At 30.8% G+C, this 27728-nt stretch overlaps 12 protein-coding genes and 1 non-coding gene across 13 annotated transcripts; 7 read left to right on the top strand and 6 right to left on the bottom strand.

The window, feature by feature from the left end:
• The first annotated feature begins 751 nt into the window (after nt 1-751).
• On the top strand, nt 752-3077 carry BX663DRAFT_479047 (uncharacterized protein). Its single transcript, XM_051524315.1, has 2 exons — nt 752-2703; nt 2775-3077. Exons 1-2 carry the CDS (start codon nt 797-799, stop codon nt 2938-2940), a joined length of 2073 nt encoding a protein of 690 aa, XP_051378943.1. The 5' UTR covers nt 752-796; the 3' UTR covers nt 2941-3077.
• A 5-nt stretch (nt 3078-3082) lies between these two features.
• On the bottom strand, nt 3083-6074 carry BX663DRAFT_522649 (kinase-like domain-containing protein). Its single transcript, XM_051529408.1, has 7 exons — nt 5831-6074; nt 5680-5772; nt 5220-5542; nt 5009-5142; nt 4906-4938; nt 3382-4844; nt 3083-3301 (listed from the first exon to the last, which is right to left on the bottom strand). Exons 1-7 carry the CDS (start codon nt 5888-5890, stop codon nt 3152-3154), a joined length of 2256 nt encoding a protein of 751 aa, XP_051378944.1. The 5' UTR covers nt 5891-6074; the 3' UTR covers nt 3083-3151.
• Nucleotides 6075-6552: 478 nt separating this feature from the next.
• BX663DRAFT_522654 (Got1/Sft2-like family-domain-containing protein) lies at nt 6553-7684 on the top strand. Its single transcript, XM_051529409.1, has 8 exons — nt 6553-6659; nt 6731-6788; nt 6840-6870; nt 6924-7003; nt 7055-7107; nt 7232-7296; nt 7356-7420; nt 7512-7684. The coding sequence occupies exons 1-8, from the start codon at nt 6605-6607 to the stop codon at nt 7579-7581; spliced, it is 477 nt and encodes a 158-aa protein (XP_051378945.1). The 5' UTR covers nt 6553-6604; the 3' UTR covers nt 7582-7684.
• Nucleotides 7685-7691: 7 nt separating this feature from the next.
• On the top strand, nt 7692-7996 carry BX663DRAFT_522656 (uncharacterized protein). Its single transcript, XM_051529410.1, has one exon. It carries the CDS (start codon nt 7731-7733, stop codon nt 7929-7931), a length of 201 nt encoding a protein of 66 aa, XP_051378946.1. The 5' UTR covers nt 7692-7730; the 3' UTR covers nt 7932-7996.
• On the top strand, nt 7902-9546 carry BX663DRAFT_522665 (glycoside hydrolase superfamily). The gene is made up of 8 exons (XM_051529411.1): nt 7902-7923; nt 7992-8138; nt 8245-8494; nt 8571-8804; nt 8876-9167; nt 9251-9290; nt 9347-9390; nt 9444-9546. The coding sequence occupies exons 3-8, from the start codon at nt 8352-8354 to the stop codon at nt 9456-9458; spliced, it is 768 nt and encodes a 255-aa protein (XP_051378947.1). The 5' UTR covers nt 7902-7923; nt 7992-8138; nt 8245-8351; the 3' UTR covers nt 9459-9546.
• A 1933-nt stretch (nt 9547-11479) lies between these two features.
• Nucleotides 11480-13532, top strand: BX663DRAFT_522670 (uncharacterized protein). The gene is made up of 6 exons (XM_051529412.1): nt 11480-11697; nt 11773-12079; nt 12150-12422; nt 12484-12839; nt 12920-13157; nt 13220-13532. Exons 1-6 carry the CDS (start codon nt 11566-11568, stop codon nt 13423-13425), a joined length of 1512 nt encoding a protein of 503 aa, XP_051378948.1. The 5' UTR covers nt 11480-11565; the 3' UTR covers nt 13426-13532.
• BX663DRAFT_522674 (uncharacterized protein) lies at nt 13471-15488 on the bottom strand. Its single transcript, XM_051529413.1, has one exon. It carries the CDS (start codon nt 15473-15475, stop codon nt 13637-13639), a length of 1839 nt encoding a protein of 612 aa, XP_051378949.1. The 5' UTR covers nt 15476-15488; the 3' UTR covers nt 13471-13636.
• A 111-nt stretch (nt 15489-15599) lies between these two features.
• Nucleotides 15600-17631, bottom strand: BX663DRAFT_522678 (permease family-domain-containing protein). The gene is made up of 7 exons (XM_051529414.1): nt 17401-17631; nt 17238-17330; nt 17148-17177; nt 17025-17084; nt 16758-16961; nt 16184-16689; nt 15600-16100 (listed from the first exon to the last, which is right to left on the bottom strand). Exons 1-7 carry the CDS (start codon nt 17549-17551, stop codon nt 15690-15692), a joined length of 1455 nt encoding a protein of 484 aa, XP_051378950.1. The 5' UTR covers nt 17552-17631; the 3' UTR covers nt 15600-15689.
• A 592-nt stretch (nt 17632-18223) lies between these two features.
• Nucleotides 18224-19972, bottom strand: BX663DRAFT_522683 (Scd6-like Sm domain-containing protein). Its single transcript, XM_051529415.1, has 6 exons — nt 19836-19972; nt 19670-19751; nt 19431-19609; nt 18775-19371; nt 18398-18708; nt 18224-18333 (listed from the first exon to the last, which is right to left on the bottom strand). The coding sequence occupies exons 1-5, from the start codon at nt 19869-19871 to the stop codon at nt 18637-18639; spliced, it is 966 nt and encodes a 321-aa protein (XP_051378951.1). The 5' UTR covers nt 19872-19972; the 3' UTR covers nt 18224-18333; nt 18398-18636.
• A 1399-nt stretch (nt 19973-21371) lies between these two features.
• On the top strand, nt 21372-22644 carry BX663DRAFT_538218 (glycoside hydrolase superfamily; the record flags this gene model as incomplete). Its single annotated transcript, XM_051530678.1, is given in 6 exon segments — nt 21372-21495; nt 21528-21733; nt 21759-21829; nt 21877-21900; nt 21920-22089; nt 22148-22644. The coding sequence occupies 6 exon segments, from the start codon at nt 21372-21374 to the stop codon at nt 22273-22275; spliced, it is 723 nt and encodes a 240-aa protein (XP_051378952.1). The 3' UTR covers nt 22276-22644.
• BX663DRAFT_522686 (mitochondrial ribosomal subunit protein-domain-containing protein) lies at nt 22211-23327 on the bottom strand. Its single transcript, XM_051529416.1, has 3 exons — nt 23018-23327; nt 22641-22927; nt 22211-22562 (listed from the first exon to the last, which is right to left on the bottom strand). The coding sequence occupies exons 1-3, from the start codon at nt 23271-23273 to the stop codon at nt 22350-22352; spliced, it is 756 nt and encodes a 251-aa protein (XP_051378953.1). The 5' UTR covers nt 23274-23327; the 3' UTR covers nt 22211-22349.
• A 288-nt stretch (nt 23328-23615) lies between these two features.
• Nucleotides 23616-25700, top strand: BX663DRAFT_555299 (uncharacterized protein; the record flags this gene model as incomplete). The annotated part of the gene is made up of 1 exon (XM_051531607.1): nt 23616-25700. The coding sequence occupies one exon, from the start codon at nt 23616-23618 to the stop codon at nt 25698-25700; it is 2085 nt and encodes a 694-aa protein (XP_051378954.1).
• A 1299-nt stretch (nt 25701-26999) lies between these two features.
• Nucleotides 27000-27071, bottom strand: BX663DRAFT_t125. Its single transcript has one exon. It is a non-coding gene; the product is annotated as a tRNA-Cys (tRNA).
• Nucleotides 27072-27728: the final 657 nt, after the last annotated feature.

Genomic DNA, 27728 nt, shown 5'->3' on the forward strand with positions numbered 1-27728 from the left:
TTGTACCCTTCCTGGTTGGAACTACGCTTTTCTAAAGGGTCATTAAACTTATGTTGAAGTGAACAATGTATTTCATGTTGAAATTTGAAATTATATTTGTGAATAAATATATGCTAGGATAGGGTAAAGTGATATTTGTGATTCACGCTATAGCATTATGGTTTGGTAAGATGAAATGTGAAGAAGAATGAAACAAGTGGTATAGGCAAAAAATAAATCGTGCTGTATAGTTGCTATAATGTAACTTATTTTTGACGCGACTGCGTTTACCAAAAATGAAGTTGTAAAGTTATTTGGGTAAAAACTATAATAATTCGGTCTGGTTATAATTTGAAGAATTGTATGGTCCCTTAAGAGTATATTGATAAGCTTAACTGTATAAGGACTATAAAAGAATAGTCAAGTACCAATTCTATAGAATTTTGAGAACTATAGATAAATTATTTTTTCTTAATGGTATTCCTTTTTTTTTAGTAACAATATTAATCACTAAATCCATCTATTATATAATATGTTTGTTTATATATTTATAACTTTATTAATAGGAAAAATAATACACTAAAATACCTTTATAAGGAAACTTAATCTTTTTAAGAGCCTTATAGAAATTAGGCAATCGTTCAAAGCAGAAGTATTTTACCAAGAGACTGCTTATATATAATAACAAAAGTCACATTCATTTTGCATTTTTTTTTTTTTTTTTTTTTTTTTTTTTTTTTTTTTTTTTTTTGTTATTATTATTATTATTAGAGAAAAAGGTTTTGATCCTGTAAAATCGATCAACCTTTTCAACATTATGAAATTTACACCTAACATTGATAAATTTGCCGTTCTTCATGATGCATCCAAAAAGATACATGTTACTTTTGAAGATGATCCTGTAACTGACAATTCATCTAAAAAGCGATCTCATTCCGATAATGACAAAGATAGCAAAAAGAAGGTAAAAAAATCAATAGACAAAAAGGAAGAAAAGAAAAAGAAAGTAGAAAAAAAAGATGCAGTTCCCATTACAGCACCAACCACACAAGAACAAAGACAACAACACAAGTCAGCAGTTCCCATTTCGGTGCCCTCTACTCATAATACGACATCCTCTAAAAAAAAAAAATTTAAAGTAAATAAAAAACCACTTACTCAAGAAGAGATTCTCGCTAAAGTTGCAGCTATTCGTAAAAAGAAACAACTCAAACGTCAAGCGAAGGTGAAGATCAATGGTGAACTCGTTGCAAAACCCACTTTCCGTATTTTACCTGAAGGCTTGAAAACGATGATCTCTACAAAGCAACTTGGTGAATTTATTTTATATGCACTTTCAGAGACAACACCTTTAACATGGTGCAGTATTATTCATAAGGCTAAAGTCAATCATGTCGTCATGGTCTATGCTCAAGGCCTTAATTGTACTGATTTTGGTGTCTCTGAAGAGACCTCCACTGGCTATGTTGATTTAAATAGTCTCAAGTCTGAAGAATGGATTGGTAAGGCTGCCATGCCCTTCTTGACAAGTCGAAGTCAGTATATGATTCTGAATCAAATCTCAGGTCATAACGGTCGTTTTAATTCTCCAGTTGCCGATATCTTACAATGTAATATGTCCTATTCTAAACGTGAACGTCTGGCAGCTGAAAAATCGGAAAAGATACGTCGCTTTCACAACAATATGAGAGAGTTTTATGTATTGACATTGGAGGAAATGAAGAGAGCTGATTATCCAATCCCACCATTTTTAGATGCTAACGTGACCTTACCAGAAGGTTGGAAGGAGACTCACCCAGCTATCGATACCACCGCACCCGCTAAACAAAAACGTCTTGTAGCAGTCGATTGTGAAATGGTTTTAACTGAAATGGGGAGCACATTAGCACGTATTACTTTGATTGATGAGGATGGCTCGGTTTTATTGGATGAGTTGGTCAAACCAGATGCCCCTGTTATCGATTACTTGACTCAGTATTCAGGTATTACACCAGCTGCTATGTCTGAAGCTACCTGTTCTTTGCGTCGAGCTCAAAAGCATGTTCGTAAAATTGTCAACCATGATACCATTCTAGTTGGACACGGTCTAGAAAACGATTTAAAGGCAATGAAATTAGCCCATCCTTATTGTGTCGATACCTCTCTTCTTTATGACCATCATCGTGGCCCTCCCTATAAACCTTCTCTCAAGTTCTTGACTCGCACCTACCTTAAACGAACGATTCAACATGGTGGTAAAGGTCACGATTCAGCAGAAGATGCTCGTGCGACTATGGACTTATTTAAACTTAAATTGGCCAATAAACCTAGTTTTGGGAAATTCAAAAAGACAGAACTCATCTTTGATCGATTGCAAGCCTTCAGACCCCCTAGAACGTCAGCTATTTTGGAAAGTAGTACGAGTGAACATCGATCCTTTGGATCGACCGAGGCAGGTGAATATTATCGCGTAGATACAGATGAGGAATTGGTCGACTTGACTTTATCCAAGTTACCCACCACTCACTTTTTATTTACACGATGGCAGGCAGCCGATACCGTTCAATGTGAAAAGGAGGAAGGTCCTGATGTTGTTGTACCTAGTGCGGCTACTGCTGTCTCAAAGGACCGTGCAGTTCAATTACAAACGTTGGATGATTATTTACGTCGTCTTTATGAAGGACTTCCTGAGAATTCCTTTCTAGTCGTTTCAGGTGGTGTTCGTGATGTTCCCGAATATAAAAAGTAAAGACCATAGGATAGGCAAAAAAAAAAAAAAAAAAAAAAAATAGTATTTACTAACACTTTGTATATAGATTATATGAAAGATATAGACAGTATCAAGAAAAATATGGAAATAAAAAACATGATTCAATACCTGTAGAAGAACAATGGATAAAAGAAGATTATACATTATTATGTAAATATGCCTCTAAAGCAAGAATGAGTACATCCTTTGTTATATTTAAATCCATTAGTTAAAATATATATGTGTATATGTATAAAAATATAATCTATACAACGTAAATAATAATAATAATAATAAAAAAAAAAGTAGAGGGAGGAGGGAATATGAAATAATAATTGAGTTTTTTTTTTTTTTTTTTTTTTTTTTCTTTGCTATCTAATATGTATATGTATGTATGTATGTATATATGTATGTATGTATATTTGTATGCGTATGTAATAAACTTTATTCTTCTTCTTCTTCTTCTTCTTCTTCAATAATTGTCTTTGTTGGTTGTGAATAAATACTTAGTCTTGATCTTGGTATAAAATCAAAACGTGAGGATCGATGTCGACCGTGATGAAATGAAGGAGAAGTGGGCGTAGATGGAAGCTCCTGTTTTAAAAAAAAAAATAGATAGATAGATATATTTATGAATTAGTAGCTTTAAAAATAAAAATAAAAATAAAACTTACAGTGACTGTAGTAGCCTCCTCTATTGGCTCAGTTAAAGGTATCACCTCTGGTTGAGCAATAGGCTCTTGTAACTGCTCATTTACTAATAATAATGCAGGCGGTGAAGGCGGAGGTGTTAGTTGTTGTTGCTGTTGTCGTTGTTGTTGTTGTTGTTGTTGATAATAAATCGAATACCGCTTTGAACATATATCTACTTCCTCTATAGGCTGTGACTTTGAGTTGGTTAAGATGGATAGCGTATCTGCTGTAGTTGAAAAACTTGTCAGCGCAGCTGTGGGTGGTATTGGTATAACGCTAGGAAATGAAGGTGGTGGTAATATTGTAACTGGGTTTCTTTCTATTGTTGGTGTATGCTCTGCTGTTGTGCCGTTATAGGTGAGTTGATCAAGCTCATTTATAGGTGGTTTACTTAATTGCATCGCACGTCGTCTATGTTTTTGATGGGTTGAGCCTGTACGATATATAGGGGGTGACATAACATCTATAGATGGAGAAGAATGAAGGGGACTTTGAGAGGTGTGGTTTGTTGTATTACTACTACTACTACTACTACTACTACTGCTGCTGCTGCTGCTGCTGCTGCTAAACCAGGATTTGACAGATGTGAACCATCCTGACTGCTTTTCTGCTGGTGGCGTAGTAGAACCAAATCCAACAGTTTGAATAGGTCGATTGATAGGGGTCGGTTTAGGATAGGGTTTAATTTCTTCATCGCCAGTCTGAACTCCTTGATCAACACCTTCTTTATGATGGGTTTCGATAGCAGATGCAAAGACATCAGAGACAGTGCCAACGTCCGAGAAATGGGATATGTTTTCTAAAAGGAGATGCCACAATGTACTTGAAGTATCGCATTGCCCGGTTTGCATTTTGATAAGTGCATCTCGATCAAATCCAGCTGCCGTCAAAGCAGCAAACAAACGTTGTTCTGTTTCTGACATTGTATTACTATATGCTCGACCCAATGAGGTTGGTAACGAAGATCTAAAGGAAGTAGGAGTGATAGCAGGGCGTTGACGTGGTGTTGGAGCGGAAAAACGAGATGATTTTTTTTGGATACCTAAGCTAGATCTTACTTGAGGTGAAAACAATTTGAAATCAGGTGATAACTGTTGAGAAAAATAATCAACATCAACATCATCATCATTATATTCCATATGCTGACTAAATATATCATGACCCGTTGTAGATGGTGTTAAACAAGATTCTTCTTCATCACTACTATCATGATTCGTTGTTGTCCAGGGATGTTCGATAATTGCGTCTATTGACAGTCGATCTACAGGATTAAAAATTAATATATGCTGAATTAAATCACGTAAATCTGCAGGAAAATAAAATGGTATTTCGTAATCCACTTGAACAATCTTCCTCTGTGTCATCACTTCAGAATTATCGTCAAAAGGATATTCACCTGCGATAAGGGTATAAAGAATGACACCAAGAGACCAGATATCGGTTTCTAGATAAAATAGATATTTATAAGATTTATTATTTATATTATGAGTATACCATGCTTTTACCTGGACCCGTATATTTATTACGTAAGATAATCTCTATACAAGATTTTTCAATATGAATCTATAAATGTATCTATAATATATATGAATATATATATATATATACCTGGTGCAGAATAACTAAGGCTACCACAAAATGTTTCTAAATATTGATTTTTTTGTGCAAAACGAGCGAATCCAAAATCACAAATCTTAATATTATCATCAGCATCTAATAATATATTTTCCAATTTTAAATCTCTAATAATGTCGAATATATAAATATATACATATATATACTATGTTAGTCAGGTATAAGTAACAACTTTATAGCTTACCTATGAACAATGCCATGTTGATGACAATATTTAATAGCACCTGTCAATTGACGAAACCAACGATTAACTCTAATTTCAGAGCATCGACCCGATTCTGTCAATGCATCCAACAGATCACCATTAGGACAATATTCTGATATAATATGAATACTTGTTTCGGTCGTAATCATTTCGTAAAGCATAACAATATTAGGATGTTTAAGTTGTCGATGATGATGTATTTCTCGAGCCATCATAGGTGCATGCTCTTTACTGATCTTTTTTATAGCTACATGCTTTCCTGTTAACTTGTGTGTACCCTTTTTCACTTTACCAAATGTGCCCTAATATATAAATGTAAAAAAGAAACAGCCGATTTTTATTAGTACTAATTTTTTTTGGGGGGAGAGAGAGAGGTGAGAGGAAAAAAAAAAAAAAAAAAAAAAAAAAAAAAAAAAAAAAAAAAAAGAGAGAAACCTACTTGTCCAATTGTTTTTCCAATTGTGTAGCAACCAACTGAGGTCATTTCGTGAGAGGTTAGCTCCTTCACTAACTCATTATAATCCGAAGCTAACTTTCTCAAAAAAAAAAATTAAATTATAATATTTTGCATGCAGAAATGCTTATTTTACCTTAGCTTGCAAATTATGTGTTACCGAATTTCTTGATGAGTTTATATTACTGCTTAACATGATAAGAAAAGGAATGGGATAATAGTAATAATAATAAAAAAACTAGGTTTTTATTATGATAATTAGAATGTATAATAGGGCGATTTTTTTTCTAATAAAAAGAAAGAAAAAAAAAGAGAGAAAAGAGGAAGAATTAAAGGTTAATGTTATAACATGAAAGGAGAGTGATGGAGTTTAATTCAACCTTAATTGTTAAAAGAAATGTAAAAAGAAATAAAAAAATAAAAAATAAAAAAAGTAAAAAGCAAAAAGAAATAAGAAAGGAGAAAGGAGAAAGAAAGAGGAGCTTATAGTAAGCTTTTTATATATAGGAGAAATCCATTATTAGTAGTAGCAGAAGTTAAAAAAAAAAAAAAAAAAAAAAAAAAAAAAAAAAAAAAAGGGGGACAAAAAAATTATGTGTTACTGTTATCTAATTAGGGAAAAAACTCACATTTCATAGAAATGACTCCTATTATTTATAATCTTATGGTATATAAGCAATGTTTTGTTATTTACTATAATGCCGTATTTGGCGTAATAAACGATCACAATGAACCCACATAATACGAAGTCAGAATAATAATAACAATAACAATAGAAGTAGACTGCTTTTTTTTTTATTTTTATTTTTATTATTATATGTATACATATTTTTATTATTTGGTATATTCATATTCATATTCATACTTATTTTTATTTTATTTTTATTTTTTTTTTAAGCTTAATTTATAAATGAAATTTGGGTTCTTTTCTTCTGATTTTAGTGATCAAGGAACTGTAGATGATGGTATGAATGTATTATAAAAATCAAATTATATACTCATTAGGTTTTATATTGTATATATATATATATATAAGGTTCTTGGAAGTTTTGTGGTTTAGATAGATCGCAACGCATGTTTGCATTTGGATTATGGTAACAACAACAAAGTAAAAGTGTTAATGTCATGCTTAAATTTTATATTAGTTTTGTAGCAGGAGCTCTTTTATCTATTTTGGTAATATAATAGACATGAATAGACAATCCTGTTATTAAATTCCTTTTAAATAGTCTACACTTATTTTATTAGTGGGTAATGTGGTAGCTTTTGCAGTCATTTATAGTTGTGGTAATATTATTTCTTTATTCAGGTAATTTATAAATGTAGAATATATTATGTAATATTAATATTTAAATCATAGTTTAACATTTATTGTTGGTATTCCTAAACAAATCAAGACCATGTTTGCACCAGGTAAGAAATAGCATAGATAGTACGCGCACATACACATACACATACACATACACATACACATACGCATACACATACGCATATACGCCTTTTCTTTTTTAACACGGAATAATAAATATAATAAAAGTTCGTTTCTGGGCAACTGTGATTTATATTGTTTTACTTGCCTTGACACTTGCACTTTCTATCTGGGTAAAATCAATGTTATCATATAACACAACCCTTTTTTTTAACTTTTTTTTTTTTTCTAGTTGAAAAACTTTGCTTTATCAATTGTTTTGGTTATTATTCAATTTGCTGCACTTGTTTGGTATTCGTAAGTTATCATTCATCTTGTATGAGTCCTGCTGTTTATAATTATTGTCTCTTTTTTTTTTTTTTTTTTTTTTTTTTTTTTTTTTTTTTAGAGCAAGCTATATTCCTTATGGTAGAGAAATCATTCGTCGCTTCTTTGGAAGTTGCGTGACATCTATTTAATACTTTCAAATATGTGTGTACAGATGTCGTTCTTTCAAAAATAAAAACAAGACAGAGAATTACTATTACATAATTTGAAATAAATTAATGCATTTTATCTAGGTTTTTTTTTTTTTTGTTTTTTTTTTCTTATTATATTTTAGATAAATATGAAATTTTCCATCTTAATTATATATATTCTATTCATATCATGTTTGAATGCAGTTGAACAAAAAGTAGTTTCATCTCTATTGAATGTCAAATCCATGATAGAACAGCATAATAAGACCAATGTTATAGAGGCTCATGTAAAAAAATTTGAAGGAGAAACGCTTGCTTATGTAACGCCTTGGAATAATAGGGGTATGTAATAAGTCGTATTGTGATGATATAAATTAAAATGACCGGTAATAGGTTATGATATTGTAAAGGAATTTAAAGGAAAATTTGACTAGTAAATCGATATTTATATATACACATACATATACACTTTTTTTATTTTATTTTATTTTACTTTGTTCATTCGTTAATCAAATTATGAATAGTGTCTCACCTGTATGGTATTATATTCAAAGAAGGTGATTATAAAATTAGATTTCATGAATAACTAAGAATATATATATATATATATATATATATATATATGTGTGTGTGTGTGTGTGTAATAACTAACCTTGTAATTAGATCTACTATGAAATATGATATAGATGGAGAACATGATGTAGATCAAAGTGTAAATGATCCCTTTTTCTTTCAAGAATAAAAAATAAAATAACGATTTATAATAGTGGATGAAAGAAGTGAAATCAGAAAGCAAAGGAAAGATTTTACCTCGATTTCAGTTAAGAAATTGGTCTGGAGACGATTTAAGGGCCTTTATATCTAATGAACAAGAAGCAGAAGAATTAGCTTTACAAATCAATAAACAAGTCGAGTAAGTGTAGAAGAAGAAGAAGAAGAAGAATACAAAAAGAAGAACGTGTGATTGACCCTTTTCTTTTTGTTGGTAGAAAATATGCATTTGATGGTGTTGTTATGGAATGTGGATTCCCTACATTCTTTCAAGCCTTTTTAATCAAATTATCTCAGCTTTTACATCAACAAAACCGTCAATTGATTGTTGTTTTACCAGCTATTCTAATAGAAGAACATAAAAGACTTATAAATGATAAATTATTTGATATGATGCTAAATTACGTAGATCGATTTAGTTTAATGACTTATGATTATTCAAGCCATATCCCGTATGTAGTAATCATTTATATATTGTATCATATCGTATCTCATATCTATATTCACTTTTTTACACATCTAGAAATGGTGGCCCTGCTGCACCTATTGAATGGATCATGGATAATATTGAATATTTAACTAATTCAGAAAATAGACATAAATTATTAATTGGTTTAAACATGTATGCCATGTCTTATTCACCTACAAGATCACCGGAACCTTTAGTCATGAAGACTATAATTGAAAAACTAAGTAATGACAATCGAGCCTATGAAGAATTTAATTGGGATAAAGAAAGTCAAGAAGCATGGTTTATTGACATTGATAAAGAAAATGGTGATAGACTAGGTACTATTTGGTTACCAACATTAAGGGTAAAGTATATTTGTTTGGGAGAGAGAATAAAAAAAAATGGCGTGATTATCATCAAGTATAGGTTAATAATAAAAATAATTAGTCAATTAGAAATCGTCTTCGTTTAGCAAAAGATTATGGAGGTAAAAAAATAAAATAAAGTACTCACAAATGATGATATTTAAAAAAAAAAAAATAGTTGGTGTAGCGCTTTGGGAAGTAGGTCAAGGTTTAGATTATTTCGTAAGTTATCTATTATGGGCATTTGTCTTGATGGCTAATCATTTGTTTATTAGTTTGATCTTTTTTGATCTTTTTCTTCTTCTTCGGGAATTAAATGCATGTAGTTGTACAAAAATAAAAACCAATATCATTATACTTCTGTTGCATAGCAATCAGATCATCTATTATTGCTATAAAAGGATATTTTTTTTAATAATAATTAAAAATAAATTGTTTTCAAAAGTGTTATCTATAATTAATTGCATATAAATTAAATACCGTAGTGTGGGAGAATAATTATTGGGTTTAATCAAAGGAGGTGTGTGTGTGTCATAGTAACTAATACGATTAAACAGTTTTTATTTTTATTATTTTTATAAATTAAAATTTATAAAGCGACCTATGAGCACATACTATGTTTGTTATATTGGATTGCCCAGGTCAGTTCAAATTATGCGAAAAACAAAAAGGTATCTAAAAACCCTCTTACGGGGACAAGAGGTAAAAAGGTAAAGAAGAGAAGATGAGAAAGAAAGGGTGGAATATTGCTAACAAGTTTCAAGGGACAACCAGTTGAGTCATACTCTTGCCTGGATCAAGAAGTGGAGGGGGGATAGTTTGTCGTGCATTAAGTAATCCATTTCCTGTAGAATGGTACACATCACTGGCCAGCGATAGAACCAGGCAGAAACATCCTGAGAATTTCGATGCTTATGCGATTAAGATCATTACAGGTAAAAAAGTTTAAACATAAATCTCAATTCGTTTAAAAAACTAATTCCTTTTTGTCTCAATTTCATTTCTTATTCTTCTGAACATTAATTTTGATTTTTCCAAAAAAAACACTAACATTTTCTGAATTTGAAGTAGAAATACTATAGACAACAGCAGTAACAAAAGGCTTTATTGTTTTACTTTTTTTTTTTTTTTTTTTTCCTCAGAAGATTTTTTTTCCTGCATCATTACGATAATTCATATTGTATTCGTTCATGCATCCATTTTAAAAAACCGAAGTCTTATATAAATGCATAAAATAAAAATGATGTTTTAGGTAGTAATAATAAGAGACAGTAAAAAGGAGAAAAATAAAAAAAAAGGTTTGTTATAAGTTTTCTTTTTTTTTAAAACAAAAAAGAAAAAAAAAACTATTTGGTAACAAGAGATCTACAAAGAAGATAAATCGTTAGCTAAGAATTACATCCATATTTTGAGAAGATCAAACGGAGTTTAATTTAATAATGGAGCGGACCCTATAAGAGCTTTTAAAATAAGTGAATGTTGATTTATTATTCTTTATAAATAAAAGGATATACATAAACAATACATCGTTCTATTTATTATTGTTTTATTTTTCTTTTTCTTTTTATTTTATTTTATCTTATTATATTTTATATAATATAATACTAAATAAAATAGAATGTGGACTTATAAAAGAACGACAAAACAAAACAGAGTTATATTTTATGATGATACTAATTAGCATCATCTAATAAAAGTCATTTTAGCAGTTTCAAACTAATATATGCTGAGTGGAAATTGAATAACTTTAAAGAAAGGAAAAAGAATTGTTGATAGCCTTTAAGGTACCAGACATGCCACGTGGAAAGTTAGCATAAAGAGTAGTTCTATTCTTATTATGCAACTCTTATTTAAAACCAAGAAGACAATAAAATGAGGGGTAAGAAAAGAAAAAAGAAAAAGAAAAGGGTTCATATGAATGCAAGTCATTACACTTACTTGTAAAATAAAGTTGATTTCGTCACGTTATTGAGACGGGGAAAAAAAAAAAAAAAAAGGATGCTTCTAAAAGATAAAAACGGACTTTGTTTTTTCTTATATAAAAAAAGAAAAAGAAGCCCATTAAAAAAAATGTATAATTTGTTCTTTCAATAAAATAAATAAATAAAATAAACAAAATAAAAAATAAAAAAAAAATAATCTCTCTGTTTTAAGTAAAATATTAAATTAAGTGCGATGTAGGAGAAGAAAGGGAGACTTTTATTATTTTAAATGTCTTATTTGAAACTAATCTCTTCATTAAAAAAAATATATAAATGTATATAAATATTTATTTTAAATTACAGATTATTTTAAATACTTGAAGAAATTTAAAAAAAAAAAAAAAAAAAAAAAAAAAAAAAAGTGGATTTTTTTTTCTTTGTTTGTTTGTTCTTCTTTATCTCTTTTCGTTAGATTATGACTTCTCCAGATATTGTTTATGCTATTCATGATTTTGAAGCTACAAATGACGATGAAGTAAATTTACAATATGGTGAACCTATTGTTATTTTGGAAAAAGATGACAAATATCTTGATGGCTGGTGGCACGTGAGTACAGAATGCATATATCATGTCTATCTGTCTATTCATTCATTCATTCATTCATTCATTCATTTATGATAGGGTCGTAATATGCAAGGAGAAACTGGACTTTTCCCAATGAATTATACTTCATCTGAAAAACCTATACCCAATCATCGTTTATCGTCTTATGGAGATGAATCTTTTCAACATCGTATGTCTTCTGGAACAAGTAGCGCCAGTAGTTCTTCTGATAACTTTTGTGTCAATACACAACAAGAGATACCTACAGATACCAACAATGAAGTCTTTGGTGTGAGTAATCCAGATCCCTTTTATTGGAATGTAGAAGATGTTGTGACTTGGTTAGAATCTGTAGGCCTAGAAGTCGTTGTAGACAATTTTATAGGTAAATTATAAATATAGTAACTTGGATACTTAAAACATTTAATAATTTCTTTTTTCTTTTTTGTTTCTAGACCAGGAAATTACAGGAGATGTATTATTAGATCTTGATCATGAAGCATTAAAAGAATTAGGTATTACAGCCTACGGTAGACGTTATAAAGTGATAAATGCTATCAATAATTTAAAATCTTCCATGTCTCAGCAAACAATACTAAACAATAGACATTCAACAAATAGCTTTGTTCTCGGTCGATATGCATCATTGACTGATAATTATTTGAATAAAACCAATACTATCTCCTCTTTAAAAACAACGGTTTCATCTTCTGCAGCACCTAAATCAGGTAAATTATAAAAACTCCGCACAGTTGTTCTCTCATCCACTAAATAGAATCATCATTATAGTGCATCCTGCCAACTTGGGCCATAAAGATTCATTTTATCGATCTTCATTATCACCTAGAGTGACGACAGGAAGCGATCACTTTGATGGCTTATTAAACAGTAAACGATCTACTATTGATGCCTCTTCTATGTCTCATTCGATCCTTTCTGATACAAGAACACCTTCTCGTCCTGCATCTACTATTATCTCTAATAACATTCTTCATCCACAACAACAACAACAAGATACCACCGCTCAACAGTCTTTCCCTGAATTTGAAGGTTGGCTCTATAAACAAAGTGATCGTTATAAAACTTGGAATAAACGTTGGTTTGTCCTTTATGGTAACAACTTGTTTTATTTCAAAAACCCAAGGGTAAGGAAAGCTTTATTTAATTGAAAAAAAAAAAAAGCATACAGACATGTTAACCCTTTTTTTTAAAAAAATTTCTTTAGGATTCTAAAATGAAAGGCATTATTCATTTACATGGTTATCGTGTTATATTAGAAGTTTCTAGTAGCAGTAATAGTAGTAGTAGTAGTATTAATATAAATAATAATAATATGAACAAGAAATGTTATTTCAAATTACATCATGATTTTGAAAGAACATTTTTCTTTTATACAACACCTTCAGAAATAAAGCAATGGATACAAGTATTAATGAAGGCTACTATTAAACGTGATTTATGTGGTAAGCAGTTAGATCCAATCATCTAAAATTGTATACTTAATCTTTATATATCCCTATTTTAGTTCCTGTTGTATCTTCAAGTACAGTGAATACAGTGTCTTTGGAGGTAGCTCAGAAGATGAAACCAAGACCTCCTTCTGCTTTAATGTATAACTCTGTAAATAAAGCAAAGGAAGCAAACAAACTATATCGTGAAACTATCAAGAACGATGTAGTGAATAATACCTTGGAAGAAGAAGAATTAATATTAGAAGAATGTTTATTGTAAACAGAAATATGCTTATATATATTAATATTATATTTTTTCTTTTTTTTTCTTTTCTTTTCTTTTTTGTAAATAGTTTAAATTATTATTATATAAAGTATAAAGCTTGGTCTTTTCTTAAAAAAATAAATAAATAAATAAATAAAATAAAAGACGTTTATATAGATTACAGAGAGTATAAATAATGTTTATATAAACACATCTTTTATTATTATTATGAAAATAGTCTATCATTAAGAAAGAAGGAATGGTTCAAGTCAAGACTTATATACCGTTTTCCAGCTGGACGTTGCTTTACTCTTTCAAAGGGGGCACCTGGACAATCCTGTAACCACCATTGTGTCTCACCATGCAACTGGATACAAAAGTAAGTCTCATCATAGAAATTCATTTCTATTTCACGTATACGATGATTGGTTTTCAACTTAAAGTCAAGTACCATCTCTGTCTGCATCTGATCAAAGGGACCTCCGATTCGTCCCACATAGATATCCAGTTTTTCAAGTTTAGGACAAGCAGGTAAGATCCTCTCATTCCATGTCTTACTAAATAGTTCACCTTGTCCTTTAGTACGACAATAGACATTACCAAAGCCTATCTCTTTCAGTTTGTACTCTCGTTGTCCCTCTGGAGAAGGATGATGATGATGATGATTGGGTATGACAACAGAGATCTTTTCGATAAACATCCCCTCCAGTTGTGGCGCCCTTTCAAGTAACTCAGGGATCATGGCATGTTCGATTTGAAGACCACTGAAAGTAAATTCTTGTGTGACATCAAAGTAGGTCAGCTTGAGTAACCCCTCTGCAAGGGCATACATCGCTTTACCTTCCTCGGTATCGGGTTCGATATGACCTCTTGCCTTGATAAAGAGTTCTCGGATCGATTCACGCTGCCTTGAAGCCAGTAAAGACGCTGTCTGTGATTGTGCCGTTTGTTTTCTAAAATAGACAGTGACGGTACGCAAATGAATTTGAGCAGCATCCATGGCCGTCAGGACTTCCTTTGTGAGATCACAGATGGCGAGATCCAAGGCGGTCAAGGCTTGCCATGGGAAAGGAGGGGATATGAGAGGTCCCTGAAAGATGTTTTGTTGAATGAGCCCCTCATCAATAGCTGCTACACCAAATGCAATCGATTGAGCATACGTGTATTTTTTAGCCACATAATCTAACCATAATAAGGGCTTATCATCCCCTTTAGAGACATCGTACCGATCAATATTATGACTAAAGTCAATATAAAGATTCTTTATCTTCCTTGCAGGTTCCTTGACTACGATCGGTTGTCCGCTATGTTCTAACTTGAACGTTTGCCGCATTAACTCGATTAATGTCATATCCGTGAATAAATACAGCATGTTTTTCAATACAAGTTCTTCAAGACGAGGTGCATAACAGTTATGCAAATCCTCCATATCATGCAATGTTAAATACAGTTTGCTTAATTCAAGGTATTTAAGTCGTGGTGCAAACCTCAAGAGCGGTAGTATTCGCTTCACCTTTTCCTTATATGTCAGCGCATAGACCATCTGTGTCTGTTGGCTTGTGGGACTATCATTAAAGAAATGGAATGTGATCGATGTCAGATTATTGGCTGTGCGAGGACACTTCAATAAGGGGACCACAATCGGATAGAACTCTCCATTTTGTTCAACAACAGCTTCAAGCTGCTTAAACCCTTGAATCGCACGACAATAAGAAGGATCTTGATCAGGTGCATCATCAGGATCTGCATAACCTGTGGCCATGTCATTCTCAATACCCCATCGAAGACGTTTAATATTAGGAAATGTTTGTGCAACCTTGGCAGCATCGTAATTGAAGGAAAGATCGAGATCAAGAACTCGATCACGCCATTGCGGATGCTTTTTAAAGAATTTAATGGCACCTTTGAGGGATTCGGCATCAAAAAAGCAAAGTGCTTCGTAGAGCTTACCACTGCCGGCAATAGCTTGATACCATCTATGGCATGTTAACGATGCTTCAAGTTTATTGTAAAAGGTGAGGTAAGTACTGATCTCACCAAGGATCTCATTAGGCACATAAGCCATTTTATATAATAATAATAATAATAATAATAATAATAATAATAAAAAAAAAAAAAAAAAAAAAAAAAAAAAAAAAACTGAAATAAAATAAAATAAAAAAAAAAAAATAATTATAATAAAAAAAAACCGTTTTAAAATACTTTTATGTATCTACACACATTCTAAAATAGTATTACATGTTAAAGATATTATACAAGATATATAAATATATAAAAAACTAAACAGTTTCAGCATTTTCTTTTGAACGTAAAATATTCTTTCTTAATAGAGATTTGATACCATCCCAACCACGTAAAATTTGATATAAAATAATAGCAGAGTAAGTTGGAAGACCAATACCATCTAATTGGAAATTACCCCATTTCAAAGTAGTTTGCATGGCAGCACCTATAATGACAGGAATACCAGCTACCAACATATTTCTTGAATCCTTAAAGTCAACTTCATTCTCAACCCAGATTCTTGCACCAGAAACAGTAATTAAACCGAATAAAATGATAGATAAGCCACCAAAGACACCATCAGGGATTGTATGAATGGCTGCACCAAACTTTTGAATGAAACCCAAGAAAATAGCAATGACTGCTGCAATTAAAAAAATCAAAGTAGAGAAAATTTGTGTAACAGCCTATAACAACAACAACTTAATTATTCTACACAAATACATCTTTTTTTTTTGCTTTTGCTTTTGCTTTTGCTTTTTTTTTTTACCATAACGCCAATATTTTCTGAATAAGTAGTTGTACCAGGTCCACCACCAGAAGAAGATACAATAGTTGCAATAGCATCCCCTAAAACAGCACGAGCCAAATACTTATCAAGAGGCTTTCCAGCCATGGCACCTACAGCTTTAATATGACCTAAATTCTCCGCTAATAAGACAACACAAACAGGTACGATGATACTGATCGCTTGTCCCTCAAAACGTGGTTTAACAAACTTGGGAGCAGCAAACCAAGAAGCATCGTAGACCCCTGTGTAATCAATAGAGGGACCATGACCTGAATAGCCCACACCAAAATAAATAAGATAACCAATCACCATACCAATCAAAATTGGAATACGTTTCAACATGCCTGGTGCATAAATGCTTACTAATGAAATTAACATGACTGTCGTAAAAGCCATCCAACCGTCAAATGAAGTTTGTGTTGCATTTTGAAAAGCTGAAGTAGATAAATGGATACCAATTGTCATTACAACTGTGCCAGTAACAACTATAGAATTTATACATGATGAATAATAACATTCAAGAATTTTTTTATATTTATATTATTATTATTACCTGGAGGCATCACATGTTCAATCCAGCCATAGCCAGCAACATAAATAATAAGTCCAATGCAACCATAAACGAGACCACAAATAAGGATACCACCTGCAGCTATATCAACGTGTGCATTTTCAGATGCACCTGGTGTATATTTATAACCCGTAGCTGATACAACAACACCAATAAAACCAAAAGAGGATCCAACATAAGAAGGAACTAAAATGAAAAATTGAAGATGTCAATCATTTCAACTTCATAAACTACATTGTGACTGTTTACCTCTTCCACCCGTCATAATGTAGAAAATAATAGTTCCAATACCAGAAAAGAATAAAGCAGCTATTTAAAAATATTAATAAATGTGTGTGTGTGTGTGTATGAGTGTAAATGGAAAATAGTTACTATTTGTATCAAAACCCATCATGAGAGGAGCTATAAAGATAGTCAAGTTAGAAATAGTCCTATATATTTTATTTTCTATTAAAATCATACCGAGAACAGTTGAACCAAACATGGCTAAAACATGCTGAACACCCATTAAAAGACACTGAAATACAGGCGGTCGTTCATCAATATAAATAACACCTAATTACTCATTCAAAAAAATAAGTCTCTTTTTGTTTGGAGTGGTAGTAGTACTAAAATCATTTATTACCTGATCTTTTTAATTTATATCTAGGAAAATAATGGAGAAATGTCTCTTTAGAAAAGAACTTGTGACCTGTAGCTAAACTTGTTGAACATGGGCGACTATAGCTTTCTGCTAAAGTAGGATCAATTGAATTATCGCTATATTTTTCTTCCATTTTTTTTTCTGCTTTTTGCTTTTTTGCTTTTTGTTTTGTTTTGTTGGTTTTTTTTGGTTTTTTTTTTTTTTTTACTAAGGAAAAAAAAAAAAAAAAAAAACGCTCTACCCAAAAAGTAACTTTTTTTGGGAGAAGAAAAAAAAAAGAAAAAAGAAGAGTAATATTACTGTCTTTCTTGTTTTTTTATAATTAATCGTCGGGAACCAATAATAATAACAATAATAATAGAGAAAAAAAAATTTTTTTTTTCAATTTAAAGTAGATCCGGAGTTTGTAAATAAGCAGATATTTTTCCTTTTTTGGTTTAATTATCTTCAGATGAATGCTGGATTATGATTAGTTTCTACCATGAAGCAATGCAGCCATTGAATTACGATAATAAAAGCATAAGCCATCATTTCAAGTCTCCATTTTTTTTTATTTTTACTTGGAGTTGAAATCTACGTCAATATTAGAGATGACGCTTCATAGATAACTGCCAGTTTTATCTTTTTTGATAAAGACAAGTTGGGTAGTAGCGTCATGTTATGTTAGGAAAAGATATATTGGTTTAGACTAGAATTTAATTGCATAACATATCAATAATAGTGTAGAAAGAAAGAAGAAGTTGCATTTTATTTCATTTTATTTTATTTTGTGAATAGATGTTATATGATGTGCTTTTTTTTTTTTTTTTTTTTTTGTTTAGTTTAGTTTAGTTTTACATGTCAAAAGGAGAAAGAATTACTGTGTAAGAGATAAATAATAAAAATGATATTCTATTTATCTTGTTGCTGTTGAGGCTAAAGAATAAGAAACACGTAAGTTACTTCTTTATTACTTGTATACATCTTCTTCATTTTTTACCTTAGTTTGTTGTCTATTATAATTATTACGATTATTATTATTATTACGGTAATAACCATTATTACGATTTCCACGATAGTTTCCACCACGTCCTCTATAATTGCGGTATCTTGTTTGATCAACAGAAGCTTGTCCAAATGTTTCCAAATTTAATTTACGTTCTTCTTGGAAGCGATTACGACGTGTTTCACTGTATAATATTAATTAGTTTATCCTTGTTTTAAGTCTGTTATCATAACTTACTTTGGATTCTGTTGCTGCTCACTACGTTCCTTTGACTCGCAAGAGATGTTATCAAAGAAGCTTGAGCTCTACATATTCATTATTAATCATATTATATATAGAATACATACACATGTTTTATCATGATTATTTACCTTGTCATAAAATTCATCAGATGGAGGAATTTCAATTTCGGCTTCTTCATCATCTTCATTATCCTTTTTAACAATTTCATTCTTATCAAACTTTGCATTACTTGCTTCAAAATCAAACTCTGAGTTAGGAATAGTGAAATCATTTCTATTTTTATTATTATTGTACGTTCCATTATATCGGCCATAATTGCGGTTATTATTACGATAATTTTCATAACGTCGACGATTTTGTTGTTGTGGCTGTTCTTGTTGTTTTTGTTGAGGTTGCTCATCCAATGTCTTGACTACTTTATCCTCACTAGGATTTAATTCGCTTACTTTCTTTGCTAATTGTTCAATAGCAGCTTCATTGATGGTAGGTTGTAAGGCATCTGTTTCTTCAAGTTCTGCCTTGAGTTCATCTAAAGGATCCTTTTCAACTTGTTGTGTTTGCTTAAGGACAGCATTAGGCTCAGTAGGGAAAGTAGGCTGCCAGTAATTTGGCGTTTGATTCGTGTTATTTAAAGGAGCTGGTTGCATTCGAGGCGGCTGTTGAGGAGGTTGCATGTATAAGTTATTATTCATATAAGGATTTACAGGGGGATAATTACTCATACTCTATATGTATATAAACTATTAAACCCTTCTTATTATAATTCATATTCATTTAAATTTACCATAATAGCTGGGTCTTGGGGCATAACAGGTTGAGGAGGGGTAGGTTTAGGAGGGGCTTCAAAGACTTGAAGATCCTTAATGTCTGATCCACGAAAAACAACATAGTCAAATACATTATCCGAGGGCAAAATCTCTTCCTCGGGTCTCTCACGACGTCCCTCAGTACCATAAGAACGAACTAATATCAAAATAAGTTATGCTTTTATATATGTATATTATTATTTCAAATGGGTTTTACCTTGCTTTAATCCTACAGTAGAGTCATTAGCATTAATGCTATGAAGAATACCAACATAACGAATGTCGCTCAAACTGATGAGCTATTACGTTTAAATAATTGAATTAGTTGTGGTTTTTTTTTTTTTTTTTGTAAAAAATAGTTGGTCATCATTTTGAATACTTACTGAAATCTTTGAACCAATATAATTTTCTCCTGCCATTTAATCTATCTTTTTTTTTTTTTTTTGGTCAAAAGAAAAAAGTAATAATGGTAATAACAATAATAAGAGCGTAGAGCTAATTTTAAAGTAGGAAATAGAAGTTTTTTTTTTTTTTTTTCTGTAACATGTTCTTTGGAGCGAGTTGAACATTGTTCGAAAAAATTACGTGAGCAAAGAAATACGTTACGTCATCATAATAAACAATAGCGTCACTTTTTTTTTTTTTTAATTTGATGCGTTTTTTTTTTTTTTTTTTTTTTTTTTTATTTGTTATATATGTTTTGAGACGTGAAAATAACAAGGCTGTGGATCGAAAACAATCTACACAACAGGTTAAATATTATTATAACACTCTAACCAGATGTATGTTTATTTGCTAATGTTTTAAACTCTTAAATTTCTATTATTAATTAATTTAGGTGTCCATTATACGAGTAATTGTGCCTTTGGTTGAGGATTCTATAAACATTCGTTGAGAATATAAATTCTAAAAAAAAAAAAAAAAAAAAAAAAAAAAAAAAAAAAAAAAAACTCAAGATGTCATAGGTCTCTTTCCTTTCCTTCTTTCCTTCTTTTTTTCATCCCTTACATGGTGGTAAAATATCTATACATTTTATTTTATTTTTTACCAACATGAGTTTGAAGCAACCATGACTATATGAAAAAACCTCTAATAAGCGTTGATAACTATTCTCATGAAATAATGGGAGGATTAATTGAAAAAAAAAAAGAAAACCTTTGGCGGCAATAAAATTCTATTTACAAGATAATAATAGAGTGTTTATGCAGAAGGATGGAGGAAAAATAGCAAAAAAAAAAAATGCAAGATATCAATGGTAGAGCATTTGAAGTCGATACATCTCATCATTGTAAGGAGAAGCTTATCCTAAAATTTATATATTCCTAGTTTTAATAACCCAATCTATTATTTGTAGAGGCCAATGTCTTTTTTTGGTTTTATCACACTGATATAATTCCAGAGAAGAGAAAGCTTTGATTTCTGGTCGGCACAAAGTCCTGATTTAAATCCTATAGAATATTATCTGGGTCCCATCTTGGAAAACAACTAATTTAAAGAAGAATGGAAACCAAAAAGGAGAAGATGCACTATTGTTGAGTAGACATTATTTATCTATTTTCAACAAAGTGTCTGATATTTGTGTATTTAGTTAATGTAAAGACCAAAGATTAAGCATAAATAAAATCCTTCAAATTGTAACATTGTTTCATATGCTGTCTTAGCTGATAATATTCCTTTTTGTATATTTGTCATACTTTTAATAAATATGTGTGTGTGTGATAAGAGCTAATACATTACCAATGATTTTGAGAAGCAAGTTGTATTATGTGGGCCGTAAAGAGATCTACTGGGTTATTATGGATAGTATCAACATAAAAGTGAGATACTTGTTTGTTTGTTTAGTTCCTTTTATTGAAGCATAAAATCAACAAATGATGTTGAAATTTTCAGCAGCTTTATTGTTCTTCACCATTATTGTCATGGCTGAGAATTATTTCTACGGTCTTAATTATGGTATCAATCAAAATAACTGCCCTACATTTGAAATGATCAAATCTGATTTTACAAAGATACACAAATCGAGTCCGTACTTACTCTTTATCTGTTTGCAATGAAGGGCCTACTCGCACTTCAAGCTGCAAATGAATTAGGTATGTATACTTATTTGAGTATGTGGATTGATAGTCCAGATACGTTTAATCAAGAGATGAATGCTCTAAAGAATATCCTTGACAATAGTGATTATCAGCCATTGACAAACGTAGATGCTCTCATTGTTGGTTCTGAGGTACTTTATCGTAATGATACTGATCCTGACACTTTAGCCAACTATATTCACACTGTACGTGATTTAGTTCATTCAAAAGGGGATTCAAGTAACAACTGCAGATGTATACTATACATTTCCTCCAGTCATTATTGCAAGTAGAGAAAGACAGTGTATTTATATATTTTATTTTTTTTACATGTCATTTTTTTTTTTAGAAATGGATTCTCTTATTGGGAAGGGTGTTAGTGCTGAACAAAGTATTTCTACTTTATTATCTCAATATCAGTCTGTAGTAGCCACCAAAGCAAATGGAAAACCTGTTCGAATTTCTGAAACAGGTTGGCCTACTGCAAGTGGTCATTTTGGCAACTCTGTTGCTTCCCCTGCTAATCAAAAACTTTATCTATCTAACGTTGTATGTCAAACTCGTAAAAAAAAATAATATTGATATAATTTGGTTTTCTGCCTTTGATCAACCTTATAGAGAAAGCGATCAAGCTAATTGGGGCATTATGTACGCTAATCATGCCTTAAAAGGCAACTTATCTCCCTCTTTATTTGCAAATCCAACTTGCCAGGTTAAACACATATATTTGTATATGTTATATATTTAGTAAATAAAATAAAATAAAATAAAAATACTCTATTATAAAACATGTATTATAATATACACAATTGTTTATAAACATTATTGAACTGTTTTTTCATCAATGATTACATTATGTTTTGTACTAGCAGTTTCAGCAATTTCTTCAAATACTTGAGCTGTCTTTTCTGTAGAAATGACAGGAGACTCTTCAGAAGCAGTAACAGGTGATCGTATCCATTCCTTAGGAAACTCTAATCTTTGCTTTGGTTTTGGTAAATTAAGAGGAATATCGGCAAAAGTATCTTTGGTATCCTATTATATTATAAATATGTGTATATATTTTAAAGATTTATTATAATTAATAACCTATCTTTTTTTTTTTTTTGTTACCTTTGCCTCCTTGATCAACTTTTGTAATGTGTCCATTATAAATTTTTTATTTTGCTTACGACGAGGAAATCGTTCACAAGAAATGATCAATTCTTCAGTATTGACATTATACCTTGGTCCACTCAATAATAAAAACTTGTGTTTTTCCGTCTCGTTCAATCCTAAATCGTCTACTTTGACACTCAATACAACTTTACGCTCTACAGGATGTCCTTCACCGAGATAAGTATGTGTTTTAAATTTTAATATCTCGTTTTCTTTAGGTGGTTCAAAAGGTTTGGCAAATGCTAAAAAGCCAGGGGGTGGAGGAGGAAGTTGGATTAGTTTACTAATTTTCAATTCAATTGATCATAAATAATAATAATAATATTTTTTACCACTCAATTTAGGTAATTCATATTCTGTCTTTCTCAAATATTGACGTACATGTCTAATATTTTCAAATAAATTATGACCAATGGTTGTCTGGTCATCAAAATCAAAGGTTGGCATAAAGTCAACGTCGTATTTCTTTTCCGCTTTTCTACGAGAACCTGTTTGGCGACCTGCAAGTATAATAGAGCTTGTTGAAAATTGTCTTATAGCAACATGGCCGATCTTGGTATTGTTACATTGAACTATTTGTTTTAACATTGCTGAGACAATTTTGATAAAATGAAAGAGTTACGATTTTTTTTTTTTTTTTTTTTTTTACGGGGACTTTTGAATCATTCCCACTTTAAAATGTTGAAGGGGTGGGGTTGAGCTATGAGGGGGAAAGTGGACTTTTAAAAAAAAAAAAATAAAAAAAAATAAATAAATAAATAAATAATAAAGCAGATCAAATTTCACGATTGCTATTGTATGCACTCGTTAATGAAAATATGATAAAAAAAAATACCCCTCCCCTTCACCACCACCTCCTTTTATTCCTCCATTTCTTTTTCTTTTTTTTTTTTTTGTCCTTTTCCTTTTCCTTTTTGTTAAAATTTAATCATGCAATCTCATAGTCTTCCAACAGAAATACTTGCACCAATATTTAAACTACTTCATAAGTCTTCCTTATATCCTTGTTTATCTGTATGTAAACAATGGCATAGAATTGCAGCACATCTCTATTTTGGGAAGCTACAATTGACAGGAGAAAATATTAAAAGGCTACACTTAATATTATCCAATACACAAGGAAATCAACTCTTTAGTTGGGGTCCTCTTGTTAATGAGCTCAAAATTAGTTATGATGAAAAGGAAACTCCAGGAATAAACTTAAAAGTTTGGCACAGTGAAGATGAAGAAAACGACTATAGACTATCTAAAGATGAATTTATTACATTAGTGTCTAATTTTACTAATGTCAAGAAAATTGATTTATCTGAAAGTAAACACTTTCGACATTATATAAACCTTTTACGTGAAGTCCATAATCTCCATCAGTTGGCAGAGATCCCTAAAGGCGGTAACGGCATGAATCATCTAGAGTACTATTTAACGTGTCATCATTTTCGCAACACGCTTACCCATCTGTTCTTTTATTATTATAAATCAAACTGTGTCATCAATAATAATATCAGTTGTATTAGTCTTTTACCTGAATTTAAGCATTTAACACATCTGAGTTTTCAAAATAATTACGATACGAGACTGACTCTATTTGATATATTGACCATCTGTCCCAATTTAATAACTCTTGCCTACATAAGTAACTTTGATGTATCTGATAACTATATGAATCAATCAATGAACAAGCTTATCAACCCTTATAACAAAATAGAAAATAAGAACTTGCGAAAACTGGATCTTGCTGCTCCATCCATCATTACTTCTTATATTAATTATATCACAAAGTACAGTCCAGCAGGTTTAGAGACCATAAATATTCGTCTGATGGAAGATGATTTATTTGACTGGTTTGAAGAAGAAGGGATAGAGCCTATCATTAAGCTAGGTCAAAGAATGAGTCTTGTTAAGAATTTATCTATCTATGCTAATCCTGAATATGCTAAAGAAATAAATGAGGAAATAGAAGAAGATGCAGATACAAAAATAACCCAGTTTTACAGATTCATAGATGCCTTAAAGGGGGATAGACAACTACTCTATTGCTCTTGTACTTATTCAGAATATAAAAATGGTCAAAATTTAATTTCTATTGTGGATGACAAGTATCTGCGATTTCATTATGGTATGAGCTATGCCGATTTCCCTTTGGACATGGACAGAAATAATGAAGAATGGAGAGCTGATCCCTTTCGTCCTTTATTTCTGCCTGACACACTAGTATCAAGAACTGGATTAGAAATGATGGATGATTTCACGTTTTATATACTTGAAAAGGAATTATATCAAATTCCTATAGCTTTATTACAATATGTTTTCAATAACTGTCCATACCTCTCGTTTATGGAAATACGTTGTATGAATGCTGATCTGGAGTTCGTTGCTGGTATTAAACAAACCCCTCCTCCTCATCATCATCATCATAACAACGCGTTTAGTAGAAAGAAAACGACACAAGAAAACATAACGCGTATTAAATTAACAGGATGTGTGGGACTCTCAAGTGAACTCGCATATACGTTATCTACTTGCTTACCTAATATTGAACAGATCATGCTTAATAAAGGATACATCAACAAAAATCATCATAGTTATCGGATCACTAAGCGCTACACTGTGAATTTAAACTATTTCACATGTTTGCATACTCTATACTATGAACTTAACGATGAAGTAGAATTTAAAAATGATCAAGTATTTATAGAATTCTTATACGATGATGAGGATGAAAGCAGAAATAGCTGTTTCGAACTCATTAAAACAGAGAAAATGACATATAAAGTTGAAGAATGTACGATTGCTAGCAGAAATGAAAGGGATCCTGAAAAGACATGTGTAGTTACTATTAAATGCAAAAGAGCTCTAGACAAAGTCATTATCTATAGCGATTGCTTTTTTATATTTCAATTATATTCTGGTAAATTGGGATTTGTAAAGCAAGGTTCCGTAAACCATTTTGGTTTTATAAGAGGTAGAGAACCAGTTGAAAAAATATTTACTGATAAAAGTGATAGTGACGATTAAGGAGAATATAGTATGCTTAAATATAAATATATACAAATATATACAAATATACATACACTCTTTTATACGTAAACAGCAATTTTACACGTTGATATCAATTGAACTTAAATAAACACATATTACTTTATTCAATACATACAAACTAACCTAATGTAAATAAATACAATTTAACTATAAACCCTTTTAATGACTAAAGAAGAGAAACAAAAAAAAAAGGATTCATAAACGATATACGGATGATCAACTTTATCGCCATGTTCTTCCACATAAGACAGACATATACTATTGAGCTTCTTGCTTTGAACTATGGGTAAATAATTCATTCAAGAACGGCGCAGAAATGGGTTGCTGCATAAGAGACAGATACAAAGAAAGAAAAGAAAAATTACATTTCACTAGTGGAAATAAAAGAAAGATGGAAGAAATTCCAAATTAATCGAATAGCCGGATGAGCTTTTTTTTTTTTTTATCAAAAACGATCGTTTCATATGTTGAATGTTTTCAAAAAAAAAAAAAAAAAAAAAAAAAAAAAAAAAAAGAATATTTGTGGATGAAGCTGGATTCAATGTGTACATGGTTTGAAAAAATGGAAAAAGATGTGTCTATATTTTTAACTGTTTCACAAGCCTATTTTTATCCATGGCATTATAAACATTTCCAAGAGAAACTTAAGAGCTTTGTAGAACAAAGCTTTTCTAGGAACCTCAAAGCTTCTTTTCAATAATGAGTGGAAGGGGATGGGTTAAAGTAGAATACTTTTTTTTTATAAAAAAAAAAATTATTATATTCGTTTTAGATACACTCGATGCATACAATATAAAAGGCTATTATATTATTAATAGTCTGTTACAATCATATACTTTGAAGAAAATGAAAGGATTCAAGATTGGATAGCTGACTTGCATAAATTTGAAATGATACACATATATCAATTATGAATATTATTTTACTGATAAATATACACATACATATTTGTAATGTTCCTAATTGTCACATTTTTTTTTTCTTAAACATATAAATTAACTTTTACAAACTGGAATAATCTAATAATAAACGAATTGTAACAAGCTTAGTTTCCTTTTCTTTGTATAATATAATCAACAACATTGATAACAAAAAACATCACTACTACTATGCCAATTAAGATAACTCGAAAGAAGATTAGAAAGGTAAATACACTATTGTGATAAACTCTTATACTCACAATGAGACAGCACAAGTACGTGTGACCAGTCATACAGTAACTATTACTACGAGAATACTACATGCACCACATTTTCGTTAAAAAGGAAAAAGAAGAGAGAAATCCGTGGATTGAACACGGGACCTAAAGATTTGCAATCTTCCGCTCTACCGCTGAGCTAATTCCTCTTTTCTTGTTTGACACGGTGTGTGATAATTGTCAAATTACACTTCTAAAATCTAGCAGTCACGTGACTTGTGACTACTACTTCTTTGGGGTGCTTTTAATAATTATTATAAATATTTTATTTTTCTTAAATCTTTAATAAAGAGAGCTTTTCTTTTGATAATAAATTAATTGTGTACATTGAGTACTACGATTGCAGCTGAAGCAATTGAAAAGGATTATTAATAAATATTGTCAAGAGAAGAACTCGGAAAAAGAGAATATTGTCAAGATTGTGATTTGGTTTATTGAGTCTTATTTGGATATTATATTTTGTTTTAGTTTATCAGCTTATATTTAACAATTTCACACTTAAGCACCGCAGACGTATCATGTTTATGGATCATTGAATTATTATATATACATTATTTTTATAATTTAAACTCAGACAGCCAATAATACTGCTTATATTGTATGACTCATCTTGCTCGCCGCTATTATTGAAATTATTATTAAATTTTATTTATATTTATTGGAAGGAACTGTTATAGAACAAGCCCTGGATATAAGCATAAGTAATATTATAAAAGAAATCATATCTTACGGTATATAATATCTTATAGATAATATGAAACTTATTGACATTCAATCATTTAAATGTGTCAACTATAAGACATCGT

The sequence above is a fragment of the Cokeromyces recurvatus genome, assembly GCF_025118155.1.
Source record: "Cokeromyces recurvatus strain NRRL 2243 chromosome Unknown BX663scaffold_34, whole genome shotgun sequence".
NCBI lineage: Eukaryota > Fungi > Mucoromycota > Mucoromycetes > Mucorales > Mucoraceae > Cokeromyces > Cokeromyces recurvatus.